Genomic DNA, 23,300 nt, shown 5'->3' on the forward strand with positions numbered 1-23,300 from the left:
GAGGTTTAAAACATACATTTAATGTATAAAATGTTCAGTTTAATTATGAAAGGGTCTGCCCCTAATGAAACATCATTGTGTACTGCTATAGCAGACAACATTTTAAAAACAGATTATACAAATTAGTACTTTCTGAAACATTGCATGGTATCATCATTTTGTCTTTGGTTCTACAATGTGTGATTAAAAATAGTGGCACAAAACAAAAATTAAGCTCCTCTAAAAACAAGCTTATAGAGTGCGTAAACCTGTAAAACAGAAAAGAAAAATACAGTTAGTGCATGTTACATGACATCTACTGTAAGTATATGTAAAACTGGTCATTTTTAAATGGTGAACTCACTTGTGCAATGACCTATTTGAATGTGTGGCTCTCAGTGCCACCCCGCCCAAAACCTGAGGAAAAAAACAAAGAGAATTACTTGTAATTATATATGACAGACAAATAGAAAATATGGTAATACCATGCCCATTTGATCATATGGCACGAAACTGATTACTTAATTACTATATGTGAAGTAGCTTGCACAAGGGCAGTTAGCAGGTTAACTGATTAAAATTTTGCACTGATGCAAAATTCAGTTATAAAACAGAAAACTCTCTGGATAACTGACAGGAAGATATGTGTGTGCCACTAAGAAATTTGAATACATTTCTTGAACTTTATAGTGGTCAAATACTGCCCTACAATAGTTCTTAGTCCTTTATGAGATGAAGCACTAATCTATGTCATGTGATGCTCTAGGTGAAAAGCAACCCTAAAGCACAGTAAAACAGAGCTGGTGACACATTAAAGAAACGTACCTTTAGGTCCAAAGAGTGCAGAGTAGCATGGGTTGTTACAATAGGGCTTCCCATCGTGCTGTGAGGTGAAACACATTAGTCAGTGCACGGTACATTAATGAACTTGAACAGGGTCCATTACGCAAGACCTTTCTCAGGTCGTATTACTCTGACAGACTAACCCCCTGAAGTGTTTATGTAAGGTAAAAATATGCCAAAAGTTAACTGGACTCCATTAAGTCTGCCTGGTACATTAATCTCTGCTCTGTCCCAGAAAGAGGTTGGCAGGCCGTGTGTGACTTACCTCTGCATGTGAGCCAGCCGACAGGGTCTTGTTGCATTTCTCACATTTCAGACAGGGTCTATGCCAGTCTTTGCCAAGTGACGACACTCTCTCAGCTGAAAAATCAATGAGAAATATAATTAATTCAAATAAATATGAACCATATATAAATAGGAGCAAATGGATTGATTAATGCAGAACTGCAGTGCACATTGTTCACAAAATTTTCATTTATTTATTCATTTTTTTTATGCACTCCCCCTCCGGTGATGTGAATTCTTAGACACATATCACAATATTTATTAAAAATTTTAAAGCAACAGTTCACCCATTTTATTTTAATTACTTACCCTAATGCACTTTTTTCAATTGAACAATTTACATTTTGTATTGTAAAAAAATGACTTTTTTTTTGTAGATTTAACAAAGCCCAAAAAAGTTCAATGCTGTATTGGACCCCGTTGACTTTCATTGTATGGATGAAAATAGTTCTTCAGAATATCTACTTCTGCATTCTGAAAGTAGAAAGAAAGTCTTCTATGTTTGGAATGACTTAATGTGAGTAAATAATGACCAAATAAAAAATTTAGGGGGGTGAACTATCACTTTCAATTGTTAATAAATATTTATAAATAATACATATTTTGGCGTAGTTCTGGCGTAGTTCCATTTAGCTGCATTCCAAAGATTTCCTCCAAAAACATCAATGCAGAAAATGGCATTACAAAGAGCAGGAAATTAAATTTGAATAAAGTTCTTTCCGGTTCTCGAATCTGATTGGCTGAGAGCCTTTTCCAGGTGTGCAATATTCTAGTGATAACAGAGCTTTCACCGTTTGTATCATTCAGCTTGCAGTATTTCTCACAGCGAATGTCATGGCGGACGTCTAAATCCACTATAATTTTATAAATAATTGTATGTACTGTACATGTATATATAATTTAAATAATTATGTTAACATTAATATTTTTGTTATGTAATATTTAATTTTAAAACATTGCTTTATTTGTTTGAGCATCTCAGCAGAGCAACATTGAATATTGAACCAATGGTGTAAGTTTGGGGCGGGACTATCTGTTTGACCAACCAATAGGAGAAGTTTGGGGGAGGTTTGAAACGCTCATTATTTTTGCAGATATATTTGATGATAATAGAAATTACACACTGTACTTTCACATCTGTTTACATTTTCATAATTAAAACAAGCAAATTAAAAATTTGGGGTGAGCTATCACTTTAAATTTTCATTAAATAATACAAATTTTGGCTAAGAACTGGCGTAATATTGTAATAAAGTTTGGGGCAGGACTATCTCCTTGACCGACCAAAAGAAGAAGTTTGGAGGAGATTTTTGGGAAATATGTTTGAAACGGTCATTCTTTTTGCAGATATGTTTTATGATAACAGAAATTACACACTGTAATTTTAAAACTGTTTAAAATACAAGTATCATAATTAAACCAATCTATCTAAAATTCTGGGGTGAACTATCACGTTAAATTTGTATTAAATAATACATATTGTGGCTAAGAACTGGTGTAGTGTGAAAACAAAGCCTAATAGCACATTTAAATCCATTTATGTGAAAACCAAAGATTTCCTCCAAAAACTCATTGCAGGAAATGGCTCAAAAGAAATGTTTATTTCCATCTGGGCTTGTTTATAGCCTCACAGACAGCTTGAAATCTAAAGGATCACTCATTGGCTTTTAAATTGTTTTTAAAAAGGAGTCAGAGGAATACAAAGTCAATCACACATGGGAAAATTAGCTGACTTGCAGCCATTATGCAGTTCAATTAAAGCCATGATGAACTTTTTAATGTCAACAAAGCTTAAACTGAAATCTGAAGTCTGGCAGATTGCCTCTGCAGACCAGCATGCTGCAAGTCTTGTCAGATCATTGTGTTCTCCGCTCAGATAAAGACATGACAGCGAAAACATGGGTGGGTGTGGACGCTGCATGCAGGACACTCCCAAAGGAATTTATCCCTCCCTTCCCTTATGAAATGGCCATAAAGAAGTCTTTATCTACAGCCCTCAGCTAAAGATTTCTCCAAACAACCCTCATGATGAACAGCGTCACCAGTAGGGGAGGTGCTTTTTTACGAGGGAGGTTTTGGGCAAGCGTCTACATCTCATGGATGCCAAATACTGTCTGAAAGCATGACAACTCTAAAAGATGTCAGATTTATAGCTCCATGAGAACATTCATTTGAGTTTTTTGGCATGCAGAAACCAATGGATGGACAATGGACAGATTAACAGTTCCCATCTGTGACGTAAATCTGAAAAATGCGATGAGGTGTTAGCAGAGACCCCAGACGGCAAATAATGCTTCGTCTTTTATCTAGTAAGCAGAGTGTTGAAGGATAGCACATACGCTACATTATTCCCATTGTTATGGACTACTGCAAGTTGCTATTATTGCTTACAACAGCTGTATAGAGTAAGGCTGTACTCATCCCAGCTCAGGACAATACAGGACGCCCTTTTGTTTTGTACTGGACTGTGAACACATGATGCAGACATGCTGGGAAAGTTGGATACAGAATCAATGGTCCATGTTAGAAACAACATTTTGAAAGGGCAAACAAGGCAGAAAGGAATTCCCTAGAAAGGGTCTGGCCTCTTGCAACGCTGCCAAGAAATAGTTTTATCATCTGAGCCACACCTAAGACAGTAATTGCTTAACTTCCCTCAGTCAATTACACAGAGGACACACTAATCTTTCTCCTAATGGCCTTTATCAATACAAAGTGTCCTAGACTGGGTGTAAAATCTACAACAGAGATATGTAATCTGCAGATGATGCTTCTGCAGGGCATCTGGTTTTGAAAAGAGCAACTAATTCAATTTATTTGAAAACATTGTTTTTTTTGAGCATCTCAACAAAGCAACAGTAGCCTCGCAAATTGAAAATACGCCCAATGGAAACGCCTCAATTTTGCAAAAACTCGTATATATCTTAAAAAAGGTTTTACACTTGCATAAGGTGGTTTTTCTGGCGATTCGAAAAAGGAATATATCACAAAACTGCACTGGAAACAGTTGTTTCGCCTTTACAGGTCACCTGGCGTACGTAAACGTTGATCGTGGCGACTCTAGTCATTGCTTGTGTTTATACCAGGCACGCCATGGCACGTTTCAGATGCATGATACACGTCTACGTCTCCTTCAGTTAAAATGGCTAGCTGCGATAAACGTAAACCTGTCAACATCAGTCATCAAGGCTTATCTTGAGAGGAAAAAAATTACGTTTTAGTCGCATAACATCGATTTAATGGAAATGCTGCAATTTCGCAAAAGTTTTTTATTTTTAAATCAACATTTATAAAATATCCCAAAAGTTTTGCGCAAATCTGTAATGGAAACGCACCTAGTGATGAACCAATGGTGTAAGTTTGGGGCGGGACTATCTGTTTGACCGACCAATAGGAGAAGTTTGGGGGAACGTTTTGAAACGGTCATTAGTTTTGTAGATATGTTTGATGATAAAAATTACACACAGTACTTTTAAATGTTTAAATGACAAGTATTGTAAATAAAACGAACAAACCTATAAAAAAAAGGGTCCAAATTACATATATGACCCTGGACCACAAAGTAGCACGGATATATTTGTAACAATAGCCAAAAATACATTGTATGGGATATTAAGTAAAGATCATGTTCCATGAAGACATTTTGTAAATTTCCAACCATAGATATATCAAAACTTAATTTTTGATTAGTAATATGCATTGCTAAGAACCTAATTTGGCGATTGCACCCTCAGATTCCAGATTTTCAAATCTGTTGTATCTCGGCCAAATGTTGTCCTATTGTAACAAAACTTAATTACAAAATTACAAATAAGATAACCCACTCGCTATTTGCGGATATGGTCAAGGCAGTAAATTGTGTTATTTTGATTATGCAATCTAATCTCTATCTTATATCTTAATTATGGATTTTTTTCCATCTCTGGGCCTAAGGCTTGTTAGATTGCTTCCCGTTGAACATTTAATAAGAGCTCCAGCTACATGAGGTTATTTTGCATGATGGAAAAGATACAGGTTTAGAGTAGCACTATAACAGCAGAAGTAGAAAGGTGTGAATGTCATGCAGAATAACGACTTTATGTTAGAATCTTTATTAATAATCTGTCAATAATAAATACAACTTTCAGTGAAAGACTACTACTTTACAAACTGAGAAGATATGATATTCAAAAATATTCAATCCTATACGTTAAAAGACAGACTTTGAGTCTGTAAATCCGCTGCTTGATGATAGAAACCTGCCAAAAACTGCCCGGCATGTTTATATTGGCAAAGAATGTACAGTAATTTAGCAAAGAAGAAAAAGAGTGGTGGAATGGATGGTCAGTCAAATGAAAGGACAAAACCCAAGCACAGACTTGCCTCAAAGGAGATGCTTGTGCATAAGTTAAGGCTCTGCTCGGAACTTAAAGAAACTTTAATGTACACATTAATTTTTGTTTTCCATTAAGTGATATTTGTTTAATCCTCTAATGAATATGAACCAAATAGTAAAGTTATTTAAAGACACATCTTGCCTGCTTGCCTTCATGGTACTGAAAATATTTAAATAGTTAGGCTGAATACACAATGCAAACAGGCTACTTTACAATGTAAAGCACTGACATTATCATTTGCATTATTAGTCACTGCTGTACTGCCCCTTCAGCTATTCATGTCCATATTGTTTCTTTATGATTATACATTTTAATAATAAAGTTACACTGCAAGTTTCTGCATTTTTTTCTGTATTTTTGTTTTAATGCTACAAATGCTTGTCTGCAAGAGCAGTTTTGCAAGTTTCAAGCAGGAAATACGTTCACATGCATCAGTTGACAGCACTCTTCCTGGTTAATCCCTCGTGTTGTTCCTTATTCAAGATAGTTATTTCTAAGTATTTATATTAAATTGTATAACAGCATAACAGTGTACTTTGATTACTTTTAGTTCTTTTCCTATTTATTAAAAAGTAGCATGTATGTAAACATAAGTATTTCACACGAGTCTTACCAAAGTAAACTTCCTTCTCGCACTTGGGGCATTTAGGCATGTTTGCGGTGATTTAGTTCCTCGGAGGAGAAAGTCCTGCTTGAAGAAAGTTGAGATGCAGAGCAGCAACGGTCCACCTGCACACAGCCACGCCTTTGGTTTGAGCTTAACCACTGTGCAGCCTTATTTATAGTACTGTGGAAATAGTTTTGCACACGGCAACTGAGAGAGGGCGAGGGAGAGCGCACAAGGGTGTGCGCGTACACGAGAACGCGCCTTACTTCATTATACGTATGCTCATTTTCTGCGGTTTTTCCGCTTTGTATTCTTTACTCATTTGGCTTTTAAATTAAGTTTGCAGACAGATTTACAAACACTGGAGACGTATTGTTTGTGTGAATAACCTTTGTCGGGTTTGCACTGGACGCAGGTTGTCTTGCTTGTTTGAAAGAGATGGAAATATGATCCTGTACTCCGTACAAACCTTCATTCCATTTTAGTGGGATTGTTTTTGAGATGAGACCATGCTGAACGACTCACTCACAGATCAAACAGCAGCATGACGTGAGCGTAGGTGGCCATCTGATGTCATCAAACATGCTGGTCATCACTGCTTTGTGTTTTAAAATGAGTGCACAAGAATATAGAGCAGTGTGCTTGAACCCAAGCTGGTTTACTATTCACTCTTTCACAATTATGAATATGAAGCTGGTGCATTGCACACACCTAGAGAACTGTTTGTGTGTGACTGTGAGGGACTGTTTGTGTGCGGATGCTGTAAATGTCTCTGGGTGGTTACGTTTAGTAAACAGCATCAGTATTTAACAGATCAAACATTTCCTGAGAGTATACTGTAGGTGTGTCTCAGCCCAGCCCCTGGATTGATAAATGCACCATGGCAACTGCTCAACATGTTTTCAAGTGCAGAGAAATACGTATGTAGATACACGCACATACACGCGCACACAGCAGTTTTCTTTTTTATGGGGACATTCATAGACGTAATGGCTTTTATACTGTCCAAACTGTATTTTCGATCCCCTTACCCTAACCCTACCCCTCTTACAAAACATTCTGCTATTTTAGATTTCATTCTGTTTGATTTCTAAGATTGTTACCAAGAAAATGTCTCCACGATGTTAAAATTTGCTGGTATTATTATACTTGCGGGGACATTTGGTCCACATAACTTAGGGAATGCCAGGTTAACGCACACACATACACAAACAGAGATACTGATATCTTTTTATGGCGGTTTAATCTTTTTTAATCAATGACATGACACTTGTCTGGATCTAATCATTGATTCACACACACACACACACACACACACACACACACACACACACACATATGCAATGACATCACTACACCTGTTCTATGATCAACATGTTTTCAGTTTCTAAATTTAGTTTCTAGATTTTTTTCTTATATTATGTAATGCCGTAATGATTCAAATGTCCTGATGAATGAAAGTCTCATTAAAAGGATTACATTTTTAAAAGAAAACCTTATTATTAGACATACTGTAATATTTTATTGATATTTCTTAAAAATAGTAATGAGGTAGTTTCTTCTATCTTTATTAATTGAAACATTTTGTTTAGTCCGTGCGACCAGCATGAAGCAAACCATAAAACCATAAAGTGATATTACTCCCATAACTTTGTGTCAAGGTCAATAAGTTTTGTTCAGTCCATTATGATCTATATACGTTTTTGGTATTTGTAAAATATATACATTTTAATTATTAAATGAATGAATGATTAAATTATTTATTAATGAATAATGATTGTGATGAAAACACCATGTGTACATTTTACATAAAACTCAATTTTTTTCAGACTGAATATAAATTTTTATTGGGCGCACTAGTCAAAAGTCAAAAAGATTTTTAATGTTTTTAAAGTCTCTTCTGCTCACCAAGCCTGCATTTATTTGATCCAAAGTACAGCAAAAAATGTACAATTAAATATTTTTACTATTTATTTTTTATTTGAATATATTTTAAAATGTAATTTATTCTTGTGATCAAAGCTGAATTTTCAGCATCATTACTCCAGACTTCAGTGTCACATGATCCTTCAAAAATTATTCTATTATGCTGATTTGCTTTTCAAGAAACTATTATTATCACTATTTAAAATAGTTGAGTACAGGATTCTTTCAGGATTCTTTGATGAATAAATAGATCCAAAGATCAGTTTTTATCTGAAATAAAAACGCATTTGTAACATTATACACTATACCATTCAAAGGCTTGGAGTCAGTATATATATATATATATATATATATATATATATACTCATTCATACCATCATTTGCAGGATCATGTAACTGGAGTAATGATGCTAAAAATTCAGCTTTGAAATTACAGGAATAAATTACATTTTAAAATATATTCAAATAGAAAGCAGTTCTTTTAAATAGTAAAAATATTTCAAAATTTTACTGTTTTTGCTGTAGTTGGAATCAAATAAATTGCAGGCTTGCAAGAAAAAAAAACATTAAAAATCTTACGGTTCAAAAACTTTTGACTGTATGACGAGTATGAATGATTCATGTGCCACATGTACTCTGTATGTGGCTGCAACCTTCTCTCTGTCCTCTGTTTGATTTATCTTGACAGCTCTACCCACAGCTGATCCATCAGCAATCTTCTAACTCTGTCGTGCCACCAATGTTTACCCAGTGATGCCAGGCCACAGTTTTGTCTCAGCAGACTCCAACTGCCAGCAAACAGCCCACCCGCTGTTTTATCTCTAGGAGGCCAGTGTATAACTGCAGTCCTGTTCACTGGCCTATTCGCCATGCAGACACTGTGAGGTTCACCATCAAGGATTTTCCACTGATCTTTAATTCCTCCCACTGTTGACAGTAGATCCAGCAATCCGTGCTGAGTGATCGTTTTTCCCGCTAGTCTCTTCCAGCACTATTATCACTGTCTGCTTACCATCACCAAAAGCATTATCTGATCTGAGCACCCGCAGTACCTCACTTCCTCTATCTGTTTGTTTTTAAACAACTTGAAAGGATAAAACTTCAAATTTGGTAGATTGCCTAATAGAAGCCTGGCTTACTAATGCTTGGTTCCAGTGTTGGGTAGAGTGCCAAGCTACAAACTCATATATTAAAATAGCTCAAACTACAGTCAAACTTGTCTTCTGGGGAAGTAGTTACCCACTACCCAGATAGTGACATACATCTCCAACATAAAAGCTTTTTTAAAAGCTTTTCATCTGGAAAACATCTGTTGTGTACAAACATCTGATAAACATATTTAAAAAGCAATTTTACATAAACATGCACATTTTAAAGACATTTTCTAAATGTCTTTTTAACATCTCTCAGGAAAAGTCTTGGAGACAGATGAGCCAACGCTGAAAATAAATACATTTTCCAGATGAAGAAACGCACACAAAATAGAAGGTCTCAGCGATTTATGTGTGCTTTTAGGATACAAACTCGAAACCAACACAAATTGTTAATCACACTAAATGTATTCAACATCAATCCACCTTATTTTTCCCATAAGAGCAGGCATGGGAGCATCCACGTCCAGCTATTTTTAGCTGTACAAAACAGCTGGTTTTGTACTTGATATTGCAAATTGGTGTGTCTTACTATATTGCTATAATGTATAATCATAACTATGAACACACTGGTTTGTAGTGCACAGCTTTACTATTTACTGCACGTTGTTATTCTTCTCGTTTTAAAGCGGCTAATGAACCAGAAGTCTCACCCATAAGCTTACTTCCAGGTTGAAGAATAAAGTGGATAGGCTACACATCAAATGAGAACTTTTATTATAATGCGGAATACTTGGTTTTGATTGGCATTGGTGGCATCCATGGTTCAGCTCATTCAGTTATAAAGCATAGACTGTAAAAAAGTTGGATGACGCATCTCCACTTCCTTCCACTGTAGAAAACTGAAGCCAATATTTCCCAGTTGTGTCATTTTGAGTCTTTTTTAAGGAAAGTCTGTTCATTCGGCAACCATGTTTACAACGCCGCCGGGTCGCTATTTTGGGCATCCAAGACCAAGTCCTACTGCCTGCTGAACTCCTAATTAAATTACATATTTCAAATCAGCAACTACATTTGAAATGAACTGCCACATGAATGTTCCTCATGTTTAAATAACCATATTAAAAGCTTAAAATTCGAATCTTTCCTGGGACCCTTTAACGTGTCTACTGGACAAATTCCCGGATTATCTTTCCCATGATCAGAAAACTTTGCTACATCTCCTACTAATGACTGCAAGGAAAATGATAACAACTTATTGGTTGAAACCTGAACCTCCCACGATCTCACAGTGGATACAAAAAAATCAGACAGTTATATTCAATGGAACAGTTGACAGCACAACTACAGCTGAAGACTCACATCTTTGAAAGAAGATGGGGACCAGTTCAAAGTCTTGTTGGATAGGCCACTTATGTCTCTTTTAAGTTTGTATTTTTGCTTGAAGTTTGTCTATCTGTTTTTATTTTTTCCTCAGATCTTTCTTGTAACCATATATATCTTTATTTGAGAGCTCGGGCCCAATCTCAGGACTGTTGTTATTGTTTGTATTTACGTTGACTGTTGTCAATAAAAGTTCAAAAAAAAAAAAAGCTTAAAATTCAATAACATTCTCAGCGGCTCTGCTTCTAATGGCTGCAGTGACACAGTGAATTTAGCAATCAGCAATTGACCATTTGCAAAAATCCACCTTCCGTAGTTACTGTTGCTATGTCCGACAAACAATGCCGCTCTAACCTACACATCACATTCTCACACAGTGAAAAAAACATTGTGGACAAAGAGGAAACTGACAATACTCAGACAGACAAGACAAGAGCAGGTTACTTCTGCTATGAAACAAGGTCTCTGCTTTAATATGCAGTTTTTTATTTTTTAAAGAAATTCAAACAATAAATACCATTTTATGGCTTTTTAACGTGTCATGACAGTATTGCCTTCTTAGATCAATCGACATGTAAACTGATCGTCTTTTCTTATTCACTTAATGAAATAAACATGAATTAACAACAGAACGTATTTTATTTCAACAGTGGAAAGACATCAATACACAATTTTTCAAGTTTAAGTCCACCGAAGTTAATCTACTCTCCTGTCTGATTCGTTTGTCAGACAAAATGGTGGATTCGGCATTATGATTAGCCAGATCACCTGTCAGTCAAGCATTCTGTGAACATTTAGAAGGTCCGACATACTCCGCCGTATTGACCTTATTTAGCCCCGCCCCTTTTTAGCGGTGCTTTTGCTGTCTTGTCTTCCGGCTGTTTTTCACAGTAATCTGATGAATTGATAAGCGTTCGTTTTAAAAACTTCCTCATCTACTGACATTTAAGACATTTGTTTTAAACACTACAGTGCTCATGATAACTTTCGTTAACTCTACAATAAATAAATCCACTTTACCAGCTAATTAGCGATGCCATAAAAATGTACAGAGCTACGGCACAAATGTAAATTCAAAGACAAGATTCTAAAGATGGTGACGTGCTTGTTTCTCTGGAGAATAAGGTCCATTGCGCAATTGCCCATTCATAAGTAATTCACTTGTTAAGTCTGACTTCAAGTGTCACCTCTTCCGTGACTTCCGGGTCCAAACGCTCCATCAGATGACATGAGAAAACAACAAACGGTACTAATTATACACTCACAATGTGATATAATAAGCTGGAGCCGCGAACTCCCACAGACCCAATCACAAACATGCAATTATGACACCACACCCGGTTTTTAAAGCATTAAATAACTAAAAGCAAATGTGTTCAAAAATGGTCTAATAATATATAGATAAATAACTTTAACTGAAACTAAGATTTTATTTCCATGTATTTTATTTATTTGGTGAGAAGGCGTAAAGTAAGCTACGCCTGAATTAATCAGTCCATATTTACAACTAAAGCTGTTATTAACTGTTTATTTATTATTAACTGAGTTCCCATTGGCCGCTGGTGGTGTGCTGATAGTCATCCAAATTAACTGTCCAAACAAACTGATTCACTTACATGAATCATACTTTCCAAAAATCCTTGAGAAAGAAATTACAGTTCAGGTAAGTGCACTTAATTATTGCCTCAGTTTGCTCAGATGCAAAGTTGTAGGTAGCAGCGAAGTAGCAGTAAAACAGTGAAACTCATTGAAAACAAGTAGCTAGTCTACTGAAAAATGTAGTTAAGTTTGTTGAGTCTATGAACAAAACATTCATACATCTCTGAGGGAGGACTGTTGTAATTTGTTTGGTAACAGATATTTGGCATTAGCGAACTGGCGTGGTTTACAGATCATTACTCCAAAATGCTGTTTATAAATAACTTGATTTCCTGTCGTTATTCTCGACAAAAGTACAGCATATCATGTTTTTTTGTCATAATCGCAGATTGTTTTGTTGTGTAGCATAGTAGGCTATTTGTGGGAGCCCATTGCCAGTGTGATAGATCAGGGCGTACAAAAGTGAAAGGGAGGAGGAGTGAGTAGTGAAAACAAACACAGACGTCTGTGATTAGGTAATCACGGTCTGTGGAATAACAGTTTGTTGGACTGAACCCGTCCCCGCTGAAGACAGAGGGAGGGCTGGGAAGCAAACTGTTCTTTTTGTGAGCTGAGAACAGACAAAATGTTACAGTATGTCATTGACTGAGCAGGAAACACACACACACAGAGTGTACAGACCTTGAGGGCGATCCTTTATTGCCCATACTGTTACATCACATGTACACATAACGATGATGTCAGTCATCTCTGGAGGACATTGAGCATTGGGTAGGAGGAGATGTTGCCATGGCTACACTGTTTGTGAGTGAGTTTGGCCTTTTGATTGACAGCTGAACAATGATTGCGGTGTCACTCAGCACGCCTTAAAAGTCTGAACGCAAAATCTGGATGTTGAAAATAAAATTGAAGGACATGTTACTACACTACACGTCACCCGTCTATTCATCACAGGCTTTCTGTACCAGCTAAAACACCTGATGTGCATTGCTTTCAAGAGTTACATGTCAATACAGTGAAAAATGTTTATCTTGGAAAAGTATCAAAAGGTGAGAGATGGTTCACATATGCACAGGATTGTTTAACTCATATTTGTCAGGCCACGTGTAAGTACAGTGGCATTCCTCTTTGTAATGCAATCTGTTTATGTTTCAGCCCTAAAGTATGTGTTTATTTAAGAAATTGTGGGAATAAAGCAAGATTAAATTAGAATAAAACTAATATTCCAAATATGCAGATATAAGTGAGATTAATCTCAAACAATCATCTGTAGTCTTCATTTTTCTGGTGTGGCACAATACTGAAAAGAATGCAGCTATTTTCTCAAAAAAGCAGAGGGGGTGAGAGTCAAAAAAAGTTGTTTCCTTAGCAACCGGCTGTTATTTGTCATAGTTTACTTCCTGTGCCATGGTAACGAGAAATAAAACAGGATATGATGAGCTTGCATGTGTTTAGAAGATTTTAACAGTGTTGCAGCCATTGCACTGGCAGGGCAATGGTATCATCCCGTGTCAGCTGAGCCGCAATACAAGCGAAATTGTTCTGTTTTTATTGCCAGACAAATATTTAAACATGGTATCAAGTTGGACAGCATAATGTATTTGTTTAGCCGACTCTCATTCGTTAGCTAAATGGAAAGCATATGTTCCATTTCGATTATATTAATGTTGAAACGAGAAAACTGACACCCTTGGTAGAGGAAAAGAGAAAGGAAGGAATTGCGCATTACTTTGAACTTCTTATGTAATAATTGTGAGAGCTCATCATAATCAGTGCATGCTTTTGTTGTGCATAGTTGTGTAGTAGTTTACTACCACTAAAACTTTATGGCACTGAGCTGTTCATGATTTGGCACCAGTTTGGCATTAAACGCCCCTGTTTCACGCTGTGGTGTAATTGGAATTTCTTTTCCGAATGTTGCTGTTGCCTGCGCTGATGAGAGTTTTTCCAGCATAATAGGCAAATGTTGAGAGAGCATGTCACAAAAAGCTGAGAAGTGTGATATAATCACTGGCAGACAGACAGCAGCTGGGTGAGAAGCGAGTCCCTGCTGGCCTTCAGTAAGCATTAGTGCTCAACACAACGCTTGGGTGAACATAACTGGGTCTTCTTATAGAACGGTTGCCATTTGTGTAAAAAAAATAACAAATAATTTGAACAGTAAATAGGGGATGTTTTTAACTTGTCTTCAGCTGTGTGTTTGCGTTTTTTTTTAAATGTCAACTCTGTCACTATGTTACTATGATTTTGTTTAGTAAATGACTGGTAATTGAATTTTTAATATCAGCATCTAATAAATATTTTTAAATCTATTAAAAAGACATAGTTGTGGTCACAGGTTATACAACCAGATCTCATAGCAAAACAAATATTTCATGACGTTAGATTTCATATGAATTCTGACATGAATCGCATGAAAATATAGATTTTTTTAGAAAAAAAAAGCATGAGCCTCCACCCCAACCCCACCCTTAAACAAAACTATCACTGGGGTGTAATTGTACAAAAACATGAAATTCAAATTCATACAAAATTTGCCAAAATGTAAAGTAGTTACGAATTGCCATGATATTGTTTTGTCAACCCTGTTACCATCGCTTCTTTGAGTCCATATCTAAAACATCACAGACAAGATAAATTCTTCTCATAACATTATGTTGTGTTACACTTTCAGTAGGGGTGTTTTTAAAATGTCAACCCTGTTACTATGATTTTGTATAGTAAATGACTGGTAATTGAAATGTGTTTATTTGTAATATCAGCATCTAATAAATCTTTTTAAATCTATTAAAAAGACATAATTGTGGTCACAGGTTACATAACCAGATCTCATAGAAAAACATAAATATTTCATGAGGTGAGATTTCTTATGAATTCTGATGTGAATCGCACGAAAATGTACTCTTTTTTTTTTTAGAAAAAAAAAAAAGCCTGAGCCTTCACCCCAACCCCACCCTTAAACAAAACCATCACTGGAGTGTAGTTGTATGAAAACATATGAAATTCATACAAAATTTGTACCAATTCACCAAAATGTAGTTACGAAATGCCATAATATTGTGTTGTCAACTCTGTTACCATCTCTTTTTTTATTCTATATCTAAAAGCAAAAATCTAAAGTTAAAAGTCTTTTATTTTCATAATTTTTGTTACATTTTTCACCAACGATGATTTTAAAATATCAACCCTGTTACTGTGATTTTGTATAGTAAACAACAGGTACTTGAAAAGTGTAATGTCAATATCTAAGAAATCTTTTTAAATCTATTAAAATTACGTACTTGTGGCCACAGGTTATTTAACCAGATCACATTAGGAAAACTATTTTATGAGGTGGGATTTTGTATGAATTCTGACATGAATCCCACAAAAATGTATGATTTTTAAGAAAAAGGCATGAGCATCCACCCCAATCCTACTTTTAAACAAAACCATCACCGGGTGTAAGCAGATTGTACGAAAACAAATGAAATTCAGAATCATAAATTTGTGACAATTCACCAAAATATAAAGTAGTTATGAATTGCTATTATATTGTGTTGTCAACCCTGTTACCATCTCTTTTTTGATTTCATATCTACAAACAACAAAGACAACTAAAAGTCTTCTCATAATTTTATGTTGTGTTACATTTTCACTAGGGACGTTTTTAAAGTGTCAGCCCTGTTACTATGATTTTGTATAGTAAACAACAAGTAATTGAAAAGTGTATATTTGTTATATCAGCATCTGGGAAATCTTTTTAAATCAATTAAAAAGATATAGTTGTGGTCACAGGTTATACAACCAAATCTCATAGGAAAACACCTATTTTATGAGGTGGGATTTCGTATAAATTCTGATGTGAATTGCACAAAAATGTATGATTTTTAGAGAGAAAAAAAGCTACTCCCACCCTTAAACAAAACCATCACTGGGGTGTAAGCAGATTGTACGAAAACATATGAAATTCAAATTCATACAAAATTCATACCAAAATTCTCCAAAATGTAAAGTAGTTATGAATTGCTATGGTATTGTGTTGTCAACCCTGTTACCATACCTTTTTTTTTTAATCTATATCTAAAAACATTACAGACAAGTTAATGTCTTCTCTTTTTCATAATTTTATGTTTTGTTACATTTTCACTAGGGGTGTTTCAAATGTCAGCCCTGTGACAATACTGTATGATTTCATAAGTACACAACTGGTAATTGAAAAGTATGTGCTTGTAATATCAGCATTGATTTTTTTTTTCTAATAATCATAAACATAACTTTATCATAATGATATTATCATTCTTTGAAGAAGTGAACTTTATTCTGTTTTGTTATGTCAACCCTGTTACTTTGATTTTGTATAGTAAACAAATGTTAATTAAAAAGTGTGTACTTGCAATACATCAGGATTACATTTTCTAATAATCATAATTTTTTCATAATGACATTATCATTTTTTAAGAAGTGAACTTTTATTACGTTTTGTTATGGTTGTCCTCTACCAACAATCTTAAAATGTCAGCCTTGTTGCTAGATTCTGTGTAGTAAACAACTGTTAATTGAAAAGTATGTACTTATAATAACAGCATTGAATTCTCTAATAATCATAATCATAGCTTTATCATAATGACATTATCATTCTTTAAAGAAGAAGTCAACTTTTATTATGTTTTGCTATAGTTGTCTTCTACCGACAGTCTTAAAATGTCAACCCTGTTACTATGATTTTGTATAGTAAACAACTGAATAATTGAATTGAAAAGCGTGTACTTGTAATATCAGCACTGAATTGTCTATCTAATAATCATAATAATATTTTCATAATGCCATTTTCTTAAAATTTCAACCTTGTTACTGTGCTTTTGTATAAACATTTGATCATTTTAAGGTGGATTTTAAAACAGGACTGTAACCTAATTATAAATGATTCAAAATGTTACATATTAAGCACAACTCAGTACTGGACTCTTTTTAAATATCAGTTGCAGTCTCAGTGAAGCATGAAATCTGAACTCTGAATAAACTCAATTAAAAAAACTACAAAATTATAATAATCAGTTGAAACATCTATTTGTGTATTTCTGCTATTGCAAACAAGCAGAAAGCGGAAAATAGGCAGATAGCTGATGAAAGTCAAGATTTTAGTGCAAAGTGCAATCTTCAGACAAACGGCCAGCTCCAAGTTTCCATGCACACTTTTCCAGTTTCTGTTTTTACTCTCTTGATAGTCTAGCAATAGGTAAATCAAAAGTAATCTGACCAACTTTACTTTGGCTCTAGTACTCTACAGCAGAGAAAATTACTCTCATATGCCAAAAAGCAACTGGTTGAAAAGCCCTGTCTACTGAAGACCGAAATGTTACATGTTACAAGATTTCAGTGGCAGTTCGATAAGCCTCAGAGTGCATTTACTGCTGGTTTTCTGCCACAAAAGTACCACAATCATCCATTCTACTGCGACACCACCTTAACATTTAGTCCTTAGCCATATATACTACCATAAATCCATTGATACAAAATCAGACATAATATTTGGACAGACCACATATCCACACGGTTTCCATTATGAGGCCACCAAGCCACACATGGCATAGATCAGTAACACAAATTACCAGGACTACAGGTTTATTGGTGTCTTGGTGAAGCTTTGAACTTGGGGATTTTCTTCACCATGTACTTGCAATAGATCTGCAAGGCTCCTACATTTCAGGGAGGCCGTTTCCATTTGTGTACTCTGGAGTCTTCATTAAATCAGTTTATCTGCACGGAAATGACTGTGGTTGCAACAGAGAGAGTTTGGCGGGGGAACGACGGGTTATGTCATTATGGAGTAACAGGCTGAAGGAAAGCAGAGAGGAAATGACTGTACGGTAACCACAGTAACCTGCCACTGTTATACTGTATCCATTCCCTAATCCATAACTTTTAAGGATTTAACACCTACCTGCGCTATAAACCCGTAAGTAATGGAGTGAGAAAAGTGTCAGCGTGCTAAAGAAATACACATTTCAGTTGAGCTAAGGATAGTAAAACTTTTATTTCAAGCCAGTACTCTGGCAAGCCTCAGTATAAACTAGAATGAATGAAAGTCAGTGGTTTTATATGGAAAATGTGCAATTTAGGAATCGGACTGTCGGACAGCAGGAAAATGTCCTGTGGATCGGCATCCTGGGGAAGCGATCATGCTCATCTACTGTATCTGGCACCGCTCCCTCATTGTGCTGCATCCACTGCAACTGAAGGGAAATGTTTAAGTCATTATGTTAGAGATGCTTTGATGTTGTTCTTCTCCAAAAGCTTCTTTGTGCTAAATTCATCTGTAAAATAAAATTAAATGCTTCATATTGGAAGGGCGTAGTGGAAATCTTTATGCTGATTAAGGCTCCTAAAATATGGTTGTATTTAATGGATCATAATATTATAGTGGTTAAGTAATCATTAAATATTAGGCTGGGGATCCTGTGGTCACTTGTTTGTGAATACTGTTGTTCTTATAAAACTGGCCCATTAAATATGGCATTACTGTGGAAATGGCTTGTAAATCTACGTTGTGAAATAAAAGACTATGGGGAACAGGAATGAGAAACACATTAGATTGTGAACTCTAAAATCTCTGTGAATCTGTCCTTTCTCTGTCATTATGCCTTGTTGAATCCTGTGTAAAATCCTCTGAAGTGTCTTTGATTATTAAAACTACCTGGCATTTTCTACACCTTACATAGTTACACCAGTAGTTGGCGACAAGTGACTATCTTTATGAAATGATTTATTCAAAAAAGCATTCATTCCAAGAAGAAACACGCATCTTATATGATCTATTGAATTATTCACTTAGTGATGCAACCGTATATGAGTGAGTCACAGAATCATTTACTCAATAATTCGCTTAATTTCATTCATCAAGGAAACACCACTTTGATCAAACATATAAAGTTTGGCACAGATTGAACATGGTAAGTTTGAGTTAGTGTAAAACATGGCATATCCTGTTGCCAACAGGTGGCGCTATGGTTATAACTTAATATTGGCCTTTATATGTGTTCAGGCCAGGATACTCATCGAACATGTGAGGTTGGTGCAGATCAGACATTTGTATGGCTGAATTATAACAACTTCCTTTTTCCTTGGTGAAACATCGAACTTTGTCAGGCCGCTACGGACACGCCCTTTAACGAAAACTTAAGATCTTCACAATTTAATGTCACAAAGGGTTTTAGATTACACTCACCAAATTTGGTGTTGATCTGTTAAATGTCTAGGAGGAGTTCGTTTAAATACAAGGCCTGAAAATGGCAAAAATGGCACAAAACTTGCAAAGAAAATTCAAAATAACTGATCCTGTTGGGTTTTAAAATTCATACTGCGGGACTTTTTTTTGTAGGTATCGGTGTGTTACATCCCTGATAGCACACTTACATCTCGGAGACATCTATTTGACGTCTACATTTACATCTGCAAGACGTAGTTTACTCATCTGCAATACGTATATCGGACGTTTTCTATCAGATGTCAAATAGACGTCCATTAGATGTCTTTAAGATGTTTATTATTTAGAATGTATGTAAAACTGACATCTTACAGACGTCTGCCAGACGTTTGTACACAGCAGATGCTTTCCAGATCAAGAGATCTTTAACAGACATCTTGCAGACGTACATGTGCTATATGGGATGTGTCTACCGAATTTCGTACATTTATGTAAAACATAGCTCGAGGGGCATTTCATTGAAATTTTATAGGTGGCGCTATCAAGCCATTTTGACACACCCATTTATGAAAACCATATCAGATGTAAATTTTCACCATTTTCTCTCTTGGCGCATGTGCAAAGTTTCATGAGTTGTCGAGCATGTTTAGGCCCTCAAAAATGTGATTCATTTTGGAGAAGAAGAAGAAGAAACTGAGCAATTCCAATAAGGCTCTCTTTAGATGGACCCTAACTAAAACAACAGTGCCTGACTTATAGTATTTTATTGATAATATCCTTATGATATTTAGCTAGTTGCAAAATATTTATGCAGTTGCACTATTTATGGGTAGATGAAATGCTAGGTTCACTCTATGATCTTTGCGTTTTTGAATGTTTTATCATGAATATTGTATATTAATATAGCATTGCAAATGTGATGGAGGCACTTTTTGAAAAAACCTGACATTTGACATTTAAAAAAAACTGTTACCACAGGGCGGATTACTTTCTACAACCAGCGTCTCTAACTCATTTTAGAGTTAAATAGACCGTCTGAGCCCTGATTGGGCACCGTTCCCTCTGCATGGCTTGAAATAATTGAGTGTGGCTCAATTTATGGTCCACAGGTTTGGCCGTCTTCTGATCTGGTTCTTTGTTGGCTGCTGTTTTTTTTTGCTGCTAATCAAGCGCTAATCACATGTTAGCGTACTAAGCTTTTCTGAGGTCAACGTTTTGAGGTCCTATTTGTCTGTTAAAATTATCGTCAATGTTAAGAAGGACACCTCACTTTTCTTAGTGGCCCCTTGTTATTATTAGCCTAATCTTTCTCCTGGAGGAACTAAGTGGGGATTTTAGTTAACATGCCTGTTTCATCAAAGAAAGAAAAAAAATATTAGAAGAAATATTCTGGAATGTTGAATGTCTGAGAACCTTCGGTCTCTATGGAAACCGTTGCTCAACACAAACAAATGCTGATTCGCTCTCCAGACGTGAAAAGAAAAGAAATGTTTTCCCAAAGGAAAGAGTTGGACCAAAGGGTTCCTGTGGTGGGTTTATGTGGGAACTCTTTCAGACCACTGAAGAATTCAGCCAAGTCAAAGAATAGCAGAGCAGCTGCTTTATCTATCGCAGGACACTGGGCAGATTCCAGTCTGCCCGTCAACTTTTTTTTTTTTTTTTTTGGTGTGTGTGTGTGTAGTTAGTCTCAACCTATTGCTTCTACTGAAAAGGACGAAGGAAACTAGTTGTGTAATTACTAGTTGTGACTTTGAATTTTTCCAGTTTTTCCGAAGTGAACTTTTTTTCTTCTTCTTTTTTTTTTAAAACAAACCCTGGTGAAAAAAACAGCATATGCTGGTAGGTATGTTTTGATGCTGGGATGCTGGTTAGGTAGGTTTTGTTGCTGGTTTAAGCTGGTCCTTAGCTGGTTTATGCTGGTCCTTTGCTGGTTTACGCTGGTCATGTTGCTGGTCAAGGACCAGCATAAACCAGCAAAGAACCAGCATGAACCAGCTAAAGACCAGCATAGACCAGCAAAGGACCAGCATAAACCAGCAACAAAACCTACCTAACCAGCATCCCAGCATCAAAACATACCTACCAGGATATGTTGGTTTTTTCACCAGGGAAATCAAAATCATATGAAATAAACATGACAGTGAGTGTTTGATTGTTGACTTTAACTGCCACTTCTTGACGTTCTACTGTAGCCATCTACTACGGGAGAACAACTGGTTTGCCATAGTCTTTACAATGTCACAGATTAGGTAGATAAATGTAACATTTATATATTATATACCACTGTAATTCAATCAGTATACGATTCTGCCATTAGTCTTTCATTTAATCTGTGTTAATATGTTTTAAACTTAAGCGAATTTTAACGATGTTTTCATTTGTACAAAGATATGTCTGCTGTTGGCATCAGCACCTAGTTGCTTAATGATTTTTACGTTCTCGGCTACGGCGGGGTTACAGCCTACTTCCGGTCATCGTAGAAGTTCCATTGGAAGCTGTTGCTTAAAGTCCCTATTTTCTCTGGAGGAACTGTGTATAAAATGTAAGTTACCCAATATTAACTTCTAATTTATTGAACTGTTGTATTAAGCAATATAACACTTTCTGTTTTAGCCTACTATTGCTCTGAATATCCGCATAACAACTGCACGATTGCTATGCGGCATTGCTTAAATATAACGTTGTGTATATTGCTTAAATGTAATATCTTTTTGATACAGCCAGATGCAATATACATATATTTACACGAAATCAAAATCATATGGCATAAACCATTTAAATGAACGCGGAAGTCTTGCCCGAATGGAACACTTTACCATTCCGGTCCTTTCTGGTGTTTCTAGTCAAATTAACATATTGTCCGACCTGATATTATAACGTTAAACCTCTGTAAATTGTAACTAATTGAGTCAATTTGTTTTCCCACCCCATTTAAACATGGATTTCTATTTATGTTAAAGGAGAAAGTCCACTTCCAGAACAAAAATTTACAGATAATGTACTCACCCCCTTGTCATCCGAGATGTTCATGTCTTTCTTTCTTCAGTTATGTTTTTGAGGAAAACATTTCAGCTTTTTCCTCATAATGGACTGCTATGATGCCTCGAGTTTAAACTTCCAAAATGCAGTTTAAATGCTGCAAGGAATAAGGGTCTTATCTAGTGAAACAAGCAGTGATTTTCATTTAAAAAAATAAAATTTAAATACTTTTTAATCTTGTCTTGCTCTGCCTAAACTCTGTGTGTTCTGGCTCAAGACAGTTATAGGGTATGTAGAAAAACTCCAATCGTATTTTCTCCCTCAACTTCAAAAATAATTTTAAAATCATCCTACATTGCTGTAGAAGTGCTGACCCAGTGTTTGCAAAGTGAACATTTAAATCAAACAGCGGTAAAACAAAAAAGGTAAAACAGTGATATAGGACAATTTTGAAGTTGAGGGAGAACATGAGTTGGGAGTTTTTCGACATACCCTAACTGTCTTGAACCGGAAAAAACAGTCCAGGCAAAGTAAGACAAGACAAGCGTTTGACATTAAAAAATATATAAATTGTATTATTTTAATGAAAATAATACAATTTCCTCAGCTGGGATCATTTAAAGCCACATTTAAACTGCATTTTGGAAGTTCAAACTCGGGGCAACATAAAAGTCTACTATATAGAGAAAAATGCTGAAATGTTTCCCTCAAAAAACATAATTTCTTTACGACTGAAGAAAGAAAGACATGAACATCTTGGATGACAAGGAGGTGAGTACATTATCTGTAAATCTTTCTTCTGGAAGTGGACTTCTCCTTTAAACTGTACTCGCAACACGAGAGCACCCAAACAGAAGTTAGAGTCCATCAAGGTGGTTCTCATCGGTTACCTAGAAAAAAGGTGGCTACAAAGAGTGTTTGGATGTTTTTGGGTGTTGCTAAGCATTTACTACAGTTTTCAGTTGAAGTCTATGGGACTGTAGGGTAAGCGATGTGTGTTTTGTACTAACAGGGTGTTGCCTCTTTGGCTGCTGTACACTTACTGG

At 35.7% G+C, this 23,300-nt stretch overlaps 1 protein-coding gene across 1 annotated transcript; it reads right to left on the minus strand.

Annotated features, from left to right (window-relative positions):
- crip1 (cysteine-rich protein 1) lies at window positions 1–6,265 on the minus strand. The gene is made up of 5 exons (XM_051133930.1): window positions 6,097–6,265; window positions 1,088–1,182; window positions 805–862; window positions 344–396; window positions 1–248 (listed from the first exon to the last, which is right to left on the minus strand). Exons 1-4 carry the CDS (start codon window positions 6,134–6,136, stop codon window positions 356–358), a joined length of 234 nt encoding a protein of 77 aa, XP_050989887.1. The 5' UTR covers window positions 6,137–6,265; the 3' UTR covers window positions 1–248; window positions 344–355.
- Between the last annotated feature and the right edge of the window lie 17,035 nt (window positions 6,266–23,300).

Source organism: Labeo rohita, chromosome 17 (genome assembly GCF_022985175.1).
Source record: "Labeo rohita strain BAU-BD-2019 chromosome 17, IGBB_LRoh.1.0, whole genome shotgun sequence".
NCBI lineage: Eukaryota > Metazoa > Chordata > Actinopteri > Cypriniformes > Cyprinidae > Labeo > Labeo rohita.